The 13,181-nt window shown below is 36.2% G+C and overlaps 2 protein-coding genes across 4 annotated transcripts; both read right to left on the reverse strand.

Moving 5' to 3' along the window:
• Positions 1-815: 815 nt before the first annotated feature.
• LOC130989974 (putative late blight resistance protein homolog R1A-3) lies at positions 816-5,006 on the reverse strand. Of its 2 annotated transcripts, XM_057914159.1 has the most exons (3): positions 3,683-4,934; positions 2,749-3,604; positions 816-2,028 (listed from the first exon to the last, which is right to left on the reverse strand). In XM_057914159.1, the coding sequence occupies exons 1-3, from the start codon at positions 4,872-4,874 to the stop codon at positions 900-902; spliced, it is 3,177 nt and encodes a 1,058-aa protein (XP_057770142.1). In that variant the 5' UTR covers positions 4,875-4,934; the 3' UTR covers positions 816-899. The 2 variants fall into 2 exon arrangements, with proteins under 2 accessions (XP_057770142.1, XP_057770141.1); XM_057914158.1 differs by having other exon boundaries at positions 2,749-5,006.
• A 1,388-nt stretch (positions 5,007-6,394) lies between these two features.
• Positions 6,395-10,505, reverse strand: LOC130989976 (uncharacterized). Of its 2 annotated transcripts, XM_057914163.1 has the most exons (4): positions 10,447-10,505; positions 8,281-8,522; positions 8,067-8,155; positions 6,395-6,574 (listed from the first exon to the last, which is right to left on the reverse strand). In XM_057914163.1, exons 2-4 carry the CDS (start codon positions 8,447-8,449, stop codon positions 6,443-6,445), a joined length of 390 nt encoding a protein of 129 aa, XP_057770146.1. In that variant the 5' UTR covers positions 8,450-8,522; positions 10,447-10,505; the 3' UTR covers positions 6,395-6,442. The 2 variants fall into 2 exon arrangements, with proteins under 2 accessions (XP_057770146.1, XP_057770145.1); XM_057914162.1 differs by lacking the exon at positions 10,447-10,505 and having other exon boundaries at positions 8,281-8,566.
• Between the last annotated feature and the right edge of the window lie 2,676 nt (positions 10,506-13,181).

The raw sequence follows: 13,181 nt of genomic DNA on the forward strand, positions 1-13,181 counted from the left end.
TTCAACATGTGTATTTTGTTTATATATTAGTTTTTTGAGTGGTTTGATATTTGTGCTGCAATTGAGGATGTCCTACATTTTCGCCCATTGCTCAAAACAGTTAGCGGTTATCTTGTTCCTTTTATTTAGGTGTGATGTAATTAATTACATATAGGAGATTGAGATTGAACTGGAAACTGAAATAATAAACGAAAACCTTGCTGCAAGAGATAGGAAATGAAGTAAAGGGTCTTCATAGAGAATTGCAATGAATAAAGTATTATATATTTAGACATTTCAATCAAAAGAAAAAGTATTATCTAGTCATTACTAACAACGAAATTCTCGCGTGAGAGTGAGTGTATGGGTGAGACGGCTCGAGACGCACGTCTAAGCGCAGGTCTAAGTGGGTTTGGGATCACAGACCGGATAATTTACAGTAATTATTGTTGTGATGAAAAGTACAAATCGGTACGAAGTAATGTAATGTTTGTCAAACGTTACTTTTCTCACGATAATTGTTATTTTTACTCACAAAAACATATACTTTTAATTTATTTGTCAAATAATTATTGTCGCAATAAAAAGTAACCATTGATATGAAAAAACTATAATATTTTTATGTAACTCCATCTTTTTCCAGTACACATATGCACTTTGCGGCCGCGATCGTGACTTTGCCAAAGCCGTCGTCGCATCCTGCACTCTGCCCTCGTGTCTTTCACAACGCGGCCACGCCTAGATCACGGTCCAATGCCGCGCTCGCGCCCTCTCCTGGAGAACCGATCTCATCCATGAGACCGGTCTCACATGAGACTAACTCTACTAACAAAAGCTCTTTTAATCCCGTGAGTATATATAGTATATGCTTTGAATTTTAGATAATGAAATATTTTCTTTCTACAAATTTAAATCAATTGTTAATTTAGCAAAGACAAGAAGAAGCTTGAAGCCGTTTCAGATGTCAAGCCAATAATTTTGTGGAGATTGAACTTCAGCTCCTCGTTTCCCTCTTCTCTCTGTTGTTTCTCAATCTCCTGCGCAGACTCCATCAATGTCTCCTGGCAGTAGCCTTTGATCTCAACCACCTCCAGCGTCGCTATATCCCCGACCGCCGCCGGAATCTTCTGCAGATGCTGGCAATCATCCAAGACCAACCACCGCAGCCTCGGAAAATGCTCCCAGCTCTCAACCTCCCACTCTCTCAGATCATACACTGTCTTGAGCATCAGCAGCCTCAGCTGCTGGAAATCTCCCTCCCTCGTCTCCCACACTTCGCCGTCGAAGGCTCCGAACAACAGCTTGAGCTTCTGAAGGCTCTGCAGTCCCCCAATCACCGAGATCTTCTCCCAAGGCAAGTACAATCCGGACAGCGTGAGCTCCTTCACATTCGAGGGGAGGCTAATATCCGCGATGGCGTTGACGAAGCCACCTTCCAAGTGTAGCAATTCCAGCTGCGTAAAGAAGGCGAAATCCGGATACCGGAGCTCCCCCGTCTCCTCCGACACAAGGGGGAAGCATTTGCATTTGAGCTCGCGAAGATTAGGAGAGCATTTGAGCACGCTTTCATCATTCACGTCCCGAATCACGACATTGGAGAGAAACTCGAGGTTGTTGTCAGGTTGGGATCCGGAGCAGCTTTCTTCGCCGAAACTGAGTTGAGTGCTCACGTCGATGTATCGCAGCTTCACCATCTCCGCCATTGCTGAGGGTGTGCACACCAAGTAGAACTGAGACTTGACTTGGAGGAATTCGAGGTTGACGAGGCTGCTCAGGAAGGCTAGCTTGAGAAGCTCTAGCGTTGGTGACGACAAGCCATATCCAATTGACAAGCATCTCAGGTTGTATAGATGTTTGATTTCGTTCAAGCTCCCATGAGAGACTAGTCCCTGCAAGAGCAGAACTCTGAGTAGCTTCATGTTCAGGAAACCGGACGTCGGGAAGCAGCCAAGAATCGAGCGGACATGCAGCCCGAACAGCGGCGACCTCGGCGAGCTCACGAAATCACGGATACACAGCCGTTGCTGCGTCTTGTTTATTGAGTAGTCTCTGATTATACAAGAAAATGAGACTTGTCATTTGCTTGTTAATTATATTGTGCGTGTGATCACCTATTAATCTGGTAACTAGTATTTTCGAGGTAATTGTTAAAACAAGACCGTAACCTTCAGTGTTTTCAGAAAAAAGACTATATGTTACGAGATTTTAAAATGAGGACTATAGCTTCCATTTTTCATATTTACATTCATATTTCGTGCTGTGATTGAAGCTATTTTGATGTGTTAAATAAGAGTGTAAATGTAAAAAAATGAAAACTATAGTCCTTATTCTCAAATTTCCTAATATATGGTCCTCATTTTCAAATTCCGTAACATATAGTCATCTCTCTGAAAAACACTAAAAGTTACGGTCCTGTTTTAACAGTGAGCTTAGTGTTTTCATACACTACACACTACTAACAAGACCAAAAATTACTTTTTAATGTGTGTGTGTTGGTCTAGCGATAGAGGTTTAATGCCTAAGGTCCTGAGTTCGAGTCTACCGTCATGTGATCTTTAATACATGCAGGGCCTTTTTTCACTCACTAAATAAACAGCATAAGTTTTCTTAAATCCGTGTCACCCACCGTTAAGACATATTTTCATGGAATTTTAATTACCTGTTGTTATGAGGCATAATTTCCTAATTCTATCAACCAGAATATGTTCAAAACATACCAGATGTTGAGCAATACAAAACCAACATATAAAAATGAGATCAGAGGCTTACTTGTCCACCAATGTATGTAAGTTTTCTTCCTCACATCTCTTCAAGCAGAATTCATGCAATAGATCATGAACAACACACTCTTTGACTCCACCATCTAATCTACTTCTTGCAGCAGTCACAAGGTTCCTATCCATCAGGTCCATTAAGTAGTTCTCTGCTACGCTCTCCGGCCTCTTCGTCCCCTGCCTACGTACGAAGCCCTCAGCAATCCACAGCCTCAGCAGCTCGGCAACGAGGATCTGCTCGCCCTGCTGAAACACTCCAAAATAAAGAAAGCACGGCTTCAGGTGATCTGCTAGATTAGCATAGCTGAGTTCCACAATTTGCATCATCAAATTGTTTTCAACTGCGTGCATATAACTTGCTAGATTTCCTTCCACTTCCCTCCACGTGCTCTCGTGGTTGTTCATGCCGGAAAGAATCCCAGCTGTGACAACAACTGCGAGTGGCAGCCCGCGACAGCTTCTTGCAATTCTCTTCGCAATCTTCTTCAGATTGGGAGGGAAAGGTTTGTCTTGGAACACCTTCTTCCTCAGCAGCTTCCAACAATGTTTATTTGACATGAGGGGAAGCTCACACACCATGCTGTGAGGTGGAGCCACTCTCCTATTCCTGCTTGTCAACAATATCCGACTTCCGTTTCCATTATCTGGGAAGCAAGCTTGTAAACCATCCCATGCTTCCGTACTCCAGATATCATCCATCACAATCAGATACCTCCTTTTGAATAAAATTTGGTGAATCACTGTCTTCAAGCTTTCTTCTCCGAGATTCAGCATCTCCTCCTTGTCCAACACGATTTTCAAGTTAACGAGAATCTCAATCAACACATTTCTCATTTGATGCTTGTGGGAAACTACACACCACGAGCGTATGTCAAACTTATGTGTAAGAGATGGATGATGATACATTTTCTTGGCTAAAGTTGTCTTACCAACTCCAGGCATCCCAGATAAGGCCACGATCTGCAGATTCTCCGACCCGCCATCAAGATACTGCAGAATCTCCAATTCCTTGTCCTCAAAGCCTATTACATCCTCAACACTACTGCTGCTCTTATTCTGTATTGATAGTTGTCCGAATCTTGAGACACAAGCGTCAACATTTTTCTCACTTCCTCGATGGCCCGACTGGAGGGACTTGACGTTGCGAATGACACGAGCAAGGCTGATGGAGAAATACCTGCAGGAGACATCCCCATTCCCAACCAGGAAAGAGTTGATCAAATACTCTGCTTCATAGGCCGCGTCTCTGAGCTGCATCACGTGTTGTGGAAGCCGAGAATCCTTGAGCAGAGAGCTCGAAAGCCTCAGCTCGTGCTGCAGCGTCGCGACCTGATCCTTCACATCAGCGATCCCAACCCTGCTCAACAGATCTCCAAGATCATCAACTAAAGAATCCACGATGAAGAGAGAATCCCCAGCTGCCGCTGTCTTTCGAGTTGCATCAGCTTCTGTAACACCACGTCGCTTGATGATTCTGGATTTCAAGTCCTCCATGCGTCGCAGAAGAGCTCCGAAGCCCTTCTCCGCAGATTTGGATATCGAATCTGGCTCGGCTGAGAAGACGATGAGATGAACCAAACTCCCGGCCTTATTCGCCACTGTTTCAAATTCTGTCAAGAGGTCATGACCACCCTGCTGATCATGGCCAAGAACAGCGAGAAGAAACCTCAGCAGCTTCCGCAGATGCTCGATTCTGTCCTCGACCGAGTGGACCGAGCCCGGCCGGTTATGCAGCAGACGCAGAAGCATGTCCATTAACGCTGCGATCAATCCGTCTCTCTCGACCGCCTCGTCCCTCTCGAACAACTGGTGCTGCTCTGGCACGACGAAGACTTCCTCGAGTGCGTGCGCGAGAGACGCGACTCTGCCGTCGTATTCAGCGGAGTTTTCGGGCACGAGGCCGGAGAATTCATGGTTGAGCGAGGTGGCGAGGCGCAGCAGCTTGGAATCGGGGCTGAGCTTCAGCTTCAAGACATAGCCGTGGACTACAGAGAGATGAAACTGAGACCACTTGAATTTGAGAGGGTCTCTCCTCTTGGTCTTTCTCGTGTTCCTCCATTTATGTAAATGTTGGAACATCTCTGAGAGAGTTTGTCGAGAGGAAGACTCTGATTTATCCATCGTTGTGAGAATGAAGACTGCAAGTCTTACTTGTAACAATACTTTTCAATGAAGGCCGATGACTTTTAAAGTCAATGATGGAATGCAATTGGTGTCCCAAATATTTAATTTGACTTTGTGTTCTAACAACTCACACTCACATGGAAAGTGCTAACTTTTTTCATGTCTGTCGAAACTTACAAAAATCATCAAAAATAATGACTTCATGAAAAAATAATCAATATATATCTTGAATTTAATATAGTATAAAAAAATCATCAAAAATGAATTAAAAATGAATAAGTTATGAAAATTTTAAAATATTTTAGTTTCTGTCTCTTCATAAAAAATTTATAACTTTTTATTTATGTTTGTGTATTAAAATATTTATTATGATGAATAATACTATATAACAATATGCATAATGCAAATTTTCATTATCAAATCAGTTTTAAATTTATTTAATAACTATAATTATCAATATATTTTGTATAAATTGAAATTTTATATTTTTAAATTCAAGATTTTATTGAGTCATTGATGTGAATTATTATATTTTATTTATAAAACATATTTTGTATTTATTTATATTTTAATTTTTTATTTATATTTATTTATTTATTTAAACTTTTCGTTTAATTTTGATGTCCGTCGTGCATCGCACGAATTGGGGTATACTAGTCAACTTTGACGAGTCACTTCCTCCACTTTATACACCTCTCAATAATTTTTTAAAATTCGTGTCTTCCCATTCACACCATACTTATCGTGGGCCGATGGAGTACATCTTTTATTTCACTTTCATAATATATTATCTTCAATGTATCAGCTCATTTACCTATGCTAACGCATGGCTCTTTTTTCCACTCAAAATACAATTTCTTGGAGTATATTGTCAATTATATTGACAAAGTTTTTTAGTCCGCAATGCTTGCTAAGATACGAGTGCCAAGACATGACGACTATTATTTATGGCAATTTTCTTATTCATAAAAGAAAAAGAAGATCGACGAAATTTGTTGTCATCCTGAGTGTAGATTGAGATGAGATATGAGTTACTTAACAAGGGAAGTCTATCTACAAAGAAAGTTCGTATACAAGTCAAAGATCTATTTCAATTTTCAAAAAGGAAACGGTCTTTGTTGGGCTGCAAGAGAAGATCTCGGGCTTGAAGATTATACAAGCAGACTCACTTTCGTTCACAAAGGTGAGAGGAGTTCGTGCTGAATTGAATTAATTAATCTTGCACAATGTAGTGTCGAGCGTCTTTTGTTCCTGCTAGGTGTCCCTCAGACATGTTACAAGTATCATTCTTCCTAGTACTAGTTTCAGTACGAGTTCTAGCACTAGAGTGTTGTGAGGTAAACACTATTGAGCGTAAATTGTAAAGGAGTTGTAGACTCTTGTTTGTTTCTTGAGGGGTTGGGTGGTGAGTGTTAGTACTTATGTCCAAGTAACGTGTGGTACATGTGTTACTTGCATTTCACCGTTTGTGGAGGTTAAAGAAGTTTCATAGGCAGAATATGAGGAATTGCAATGAATTGTTGAACTGTGCCTCTTATATAATACAAACCTATTTGCAAAGTACATCACTGGCTCATTAGAGCTCTATTTAGAGAGTCAAATACAGTCTGCAAAGTCACCTCCTCCACTATCACTATCTTATCCCTCGATTTCGAGCCAGAACCTATTGAAACTTGCCTTTTTTTCACCCCAATAACCTGCTTACAAGATCATGGAATTGTGAATAAAGGTCTAAAAAATCACAGCTTTATGTCCAAAGAAGTAAACACTAAACTTCAAGAAAGAAGTAACATTCTCTTTATTTGTATATCAAGTGAGCATTTACTTTGCATGATTGATAAGATGCATAACTGAGTATTTTATCCTCAAGAGTAGGATTTCTCCGATCCCACAATAAGAATCAAGCAAAATTAGCTTAAATGATAGAAATAATGAAGTGTTTGGGATATCCCCAAAGTTTCAATCCATCAAAGTAAACAAGTGATTATAATCTTACTATTTTTATGTATCAAGCCTAATCATCTAAAAGCCCCCAAAAACAACAATTCAGAATTTTAGCTGATTTACATTTGGTGCTTATACCAGTGCCGATTATACCAATATTTCCCACAAAATAAGCAAAACTGTAAATTGATTTATGAAGAAGAATATAAACATGATAGAGAAGGAGGAAGAAAATGAACCTGAAGATTTCCATGTTTATGTGGAACTACAGAAACTAATGAAGCACTGTGTAGATTGACATGAGACATAAACATGATCTATACGAAAAAAATTCCTTCCCGTAACAAAATCTAGCATCATACTACTCACTCCTGCTGAATCATTGAAAGGCAGCGATCTTATAGTGTGATCAACAATCACAGAGGAAGTTTTCAAACAACACGCAGTGTGCAGTAACTAGCACACTTCGTTTCTCAATTGATTCCTATGATAGAAGTTATATACACTTCTTATCCATACAAGTATTGGAGAACTTACTTATCCATACAAGTATTGGAGAACTTACTTATCCATACAAGTAATGAAGAACTTACCAAAGCTAGTTTTATAGCAGACCATCTCATAAATCAGACAACAATGATAGATCAAAAACGTGGCATAAATATTACAAAAACCGAATCCATTAACACTACCAAATCTTCCTATATACTAAGAGGGTGTTCGGTTGAGCTTATAAGCTCTTTAAAACAACTTATAAGTTGTTTAAGAGCTTATAAGCTCCTTCAAAGTATTTGGCAAAATAAGCTCCTAAAGAGCTTATGAACTGTAAAAATAAGCTCTCGGAAAAATAAGTTCCTCTACCCCAATTTATTTTCTCATTATCTTATAAGCAATACTCATTTTACAAAAATAATTCAACTATAATTTTTTATTTTTATATTTTCTCTCTAACTAAAAATTCTCTCCCTAGCTTGTAAGCTCAATTATCCAAATATTTTGAGAACTTATAAGCTCCTAAGAAACTATATCTTATAAGCTCTGAAATATCTTACAAGCTTCAAGAGCTTATAAGCTATTTAAAACAAGCTTAGTCAAACACCCTCTAAGTTGTAAGTTCAATAAAAACACTTCATAAATCTAATTCAGAAAACCTAAGATCAAACCATGAATTGGGAAAAAAAAAAAAAGATGGAGTATTTGATTAATGAATATACTTGAAATTCTAGAACGGGGAAAGAGAATTACAGAGCTTATGTAGTCGAGAAGAGCGGCGTTAGCTTCGCCGTCTTTAGCGGGAGCATCAATCTGGACTCCTAACGCGTCGTCATTCATATCTACGGTTTTTTATCAAATCAAAATTGAAAATGCAGAAGCTAAGCAATGAGCAAGATGGATTAATTAATTGAATTTCCGCACACACATACAAAAAAACACACAAGGAGAAAATGATGATTACTACCGGTGATGGTGGCGAGCCGGGAGCCAGGCTTCGCATGGATAGAGATAGCAACGGACGACGGCGATATAGACCGTAGGCACGCCGGGTATCCTGTGGCGGGCTGAGGCGGTCCGCCGCCGGCGGCGGCGGCGGCAGCGGCCTTCTGTTTCAATTTTTTATTGGGAGCCATTGATAACCCAACTCCCAAACTAGATTTGAGAATTCCTATACAAAACAATGGGTAGCTAATAGAAAATTATACGCTAATAGTAATCATTAGTAAAAAGATTAGAAAATATTGAAATTAAAATAATATTAAATTATATATTATGTCTATCTTTTTATTTAGATTTTTTAATCAGTGAAAAGCATTAAAAGATCAGAGTGAGATTGAAAATTTTAGTAGGTAGAAGTATAAAATTTATAAAATTCAACATATTAAAAACTTATACTATATTCTTATCTATTTCAAATTCAATACTTCAATGATCCCAGCAAATTCAACATAATTTCGGAATATAAACAGTTTATATTCATCGTTTGAAAAACTTTTAAATCACATTTACCTTCGAAGTCGGAGCGTGTAGTGGTCGAATGGTTTTGTCACACATGACTAATAAATTTTTTATGCAATTTTATTTAGCATAGTCTACGGGAAGTAGACCTGCTTTGATACCATGTTGTACACCCTAATTAAAGTGTTAAATATAAATTTTAATAACTTTTAATAGGAGAAAGTATCATAAAATAATAATAAAAATTGATTATTTTAAAATCATTTTTCCAAAACGAATAAATTCTTAAATAAAATATTTGGCTAAACTTTAATTTAAAAGTATCAAGCCAAAAGATAATATTTAACTTAGTAAGTCAAACATGATTTGGAAGTAGTTTAAGACTCAAAGTTTACTCTTGACAAACCATTGGCTAATAAACTAGGTTAAAAAAGAAAACATCATTTTTCAAATAGATTCGACGCACCATTTGACCTTCCACACGTCTCCAAGATCAATCACATGAAATATTAAATATGGGATGAGCACACAAAAGTATGTTCAATATGAGGGGCTATCATGCAATAATTGTCTAAATTAATAAAACGGTAACACATACGATCATAACATTTATTCGCATAGTAGCATACCAAAGACCTTTTTATCCTGGATCTATTCAGTGGACTCCTGGCGACAATGATTGCAACTTTAACTTTAACATTCGAACATAATTGTGACATACTAAAGACTGTGACGTCCTAGACCCATTCAACGGGCCCCTAACGATACATATAATTCATAACACATATGGTAAACATAAAATGGACAATATATAACCACAACATGCATTTAAATAAATCTCACGCCTTAAACATGAACTTGATAGCAAATACTGGAAATTTAAAATCAAAGTCCAAGTCTTAGTCGCGCCACACCTAGTTAGATAAATTTAAATAAAGACCTAATTAAACTTTAAGAATGATTTAAATCTTAGTAATTCACTCGTAAGACTATTAAAGTCATTTATCTAATTATTAAAATAAAATAAATAATAAAAGATCTTCTCTTATAAAAATTTAGCTCTATATTTGATTTAAAACTAAATTTAACTTATAAAATAATTAATTTTAATATTTTATCCGTTCACAAAAAGATGTCATAAGGGAGAGTGCACGAGTTTTAAGAAAATTTGTGTTGTTTATTTAGCTAGTGGAAAAAGGGCCCCACAAACTAAGAAAAGTGAAGTTAATGAGTGGAGAAAGAGGCCCACAAGTTATTACTAAAAATAGATTAGAACATTTTTTTTGTAGACAGATCAAAATGATAAATTATGATATTTTTTGGTGAACGAAGTATAATTTATGGGTTATTTATACAAGCCCATGAGGTGTGTTAGATATAAAACCCAACCCAACATTAAGCCCAAATTAATCAAAAGTTAAATCCATAGGCCGAAGCCCATTTGGCAATTAAAATTGGGTCCACACAATTAAATAAATTTTAAACACATAAAATTAAACCAAAAGGGGGCCAGGCCCAATTTATTGCCCTAATTTAACCTACATACATTCACACCTTAACACACGCTCAGCCACACACAGTCACACGCTCTTTCTCGATCTCGATCTCGATCTCCGTCGCTACCTCGACATTGACGCCATCGACAAATTCGTGAATGAAAAAAGGAACTCACAAATTATTATTAAATAGATTAAGACATATTTTTGTGAACGGATCAAAATAGCAAATTAGAACATCTTTTCGTGGACGGAGGCAATATTATATTTGTTGGGATCCAAATTTATATAAATATCTAAAAAATATTACTTTATTCTCTTATTAAAATTAATGATATTTTGAATCGATACAAGTCAAAAATATTAATTATTGAGTATTAATTTATAGAAGTTCTGATGCAATTACCAAATTGTCTTATGCTAGAAATAACATGAACAAGAGTAATTCATATTGTGTCAATGAGACTTAGTTCAAGTGGTAAAGTTGAGGCACTAATTTTTTTTTCTCTGCTCTTGAATTTAACCCCGTCTACATGCGATGTAGTTTTCCCATTTTTTTTTGTGAATATTGGTCTTGCCTACGTGTTGTGACTTTTCTATGTGAGAGGTCTTGGATTCTCTTTTATGAGAAGTCTTGGATTCAATCTTACCTATGCGATGTAGTTTTTTTTTTTTACTTTTGTGTGGGTAATAATCCCGTCTATGTATAATGTAGTTTTTCCACTTTTGTGTGGTGTATAGTTTTCTCATTTTTGTGTGGATAGTGATCCCGTCTACGTAAGTGCGGTATAGTTTTTTCCACTTTCGTGAGATCTCACTTGCATGCGAATAGCTTATTTGATTATATAATAAATACCTCTTGTAATTAAAAAAAAAAGAGTAATTCATATTGTAACGTACGAGAGATAAGAGTAAATCAATTTCCTCCAAATGTGATGGCATTAATTATTGAATCACAATAAATACCCAATATTATTTAGATAATGACACTGCAACCATATATATCTTTGATCAACCAGTGTGTGAAGAGGTAATGAAGGGAGATGGGCCCTGGAATAATCAAATACAGATGAATATTTCATTTTCCTTTTCCTTCTCACACTAATTTTTAATTAAGAGTGCTACTATATGTAAATAATCTCACAAAGAAGAAGAAAAAAGCACTAGTCTAAGCGTAAAACATGCATGTATACTAAGAAAAAACGATGCTCATATATGACACTTTTTTTAAAATTGTCAGCAATGCATCATGTATATTCAATATATGACATTGCACAAAGGACGTTTTTTCATAAAAAAACATCGTGTATGCAGTGACATGTGTGCTTCTTTTTCTAATAGTGAGCACACAAAATCTTGGGTACACCTGGGTGTACCGTACAACCGGGTTGACCCGTACCCAAAATAGTGTTATTTATATGAGTTGGGTCAGGATATGGGTTCAAATCAGAGTGCGGGTCAAAGTTTAAGTGAAGGTGTGACCCGGTTGTATGGTACACCCGGGTGTACCCAAGACGCATCTCAATTCAAAAGAGTTCTAAAACGTTTCTATACATATTGGGCCTATTTATAAAAAGTATTGTTTGTGAATTAAATATCATTTGTATTTAATATAAATGTCATTTGTTGTTAGTTAGTAAAATATTATTTACGCTGGTCGAAAAAATTGAATAGAAAAAAATGAGGGAGTCGGGTCTGGGCAAGATTGACCCGTCCACACGATGCCGACAGATGTACAGAAGAAGACCACCTCAAATTGATATATATTTATTACTTTTTTAAGGTGAATTGCAGTGGGAATATATTATCATTGACAAGTGATCAAAATTCGTGTTAATCGTGTAAGATGTGCTGTATAAGGGCATAATAGTAAAAATGATTATTATTTTCATATTTGTATATGCATGGCTATAATTTTTCACTACTAGTATATGTTTTTTGCTATGTTTTCTCTCTATAAATACATGTTTGGTTTTATTATAGAGGCAACACATTCTAACCAAAAGATTACAGTAAGAGGAAATATTTATAGTCATGTAGATAAAAATATAGAAATAGTGGTTATTTCTGATTTCTATGTTCTTGCACACTTACTCGGTTTATACGAATTTTGTGTTGTAATGTGTAACAATGTAAAAATATTATTACATGAATTTATATGCACAACTCTCTTGTTTTGCTATATGAAAAATAACATAATTGGATATATATTATCCCATTTTTTATGTTTATAATTTACATACTAGCTAGAATATTATATTTAGGAGAGAACTAATAAAATGGTCATTTTGTTATTATAAAGTTAAAAAATATACACACTAAATTACAATAATAGGCATCCTTATAATTTTATCCTTATTTATTTCTATAATAATTCACAATTGCGAAGGTGATCATTAGTCGTGAATTGAATATTGTTTGCAAACAATTCAAGCACGAAGTTTCTTAAGTCATGAGATGGCCTTATTGCCTATATAATTCATAATCAAAATATTTTCTTAGCTATGAATTTACTCTATTTTACCTACGATTCGGATCCCAATCACGGAACTTCTTATAATTGGTTGTCATTTTTTACCATTATGTCTTTACACACTTACATTTACATGACGTACACAAATTTTACTATAAGTACTTTTATATTTACACTATTACGCGTATTTTAATTACAAACAAAACTTATATAAATCGTATAAGTGTGTAAGGGCATATATAATAGTATAAAACGATTATTATATATTTTCATATTTTGATCGATATGACTATAGTTTTCTTTTACTATGTGAGAAAGGTTATAGAATTGGAAACTTCCAAAACCACAGTATTATTTTTGTCTCGTATTTATAGGTAATAAGTCGACGTTTCTTGGTTCTATAGATAGCAAACTTCCAAAACCATTAACCACAGCATG

The sequence above is a fragment of the Salvia miltiorrhiza genome, chromosome 6 (assembly GCF_028751815.1).
Source record: "Salvia miltiorrhiza cultivar Shanhuang (shh) chromosome 6, IMPLAD_Smil_shh, whole genome shotgun sequence".
NCBI lineage: Eukaryota > Viridiplantae > Streptophyta > Magnoliopsida > Lamiales > Lamiaceae > Salvia > Salvia miltiorrhiza.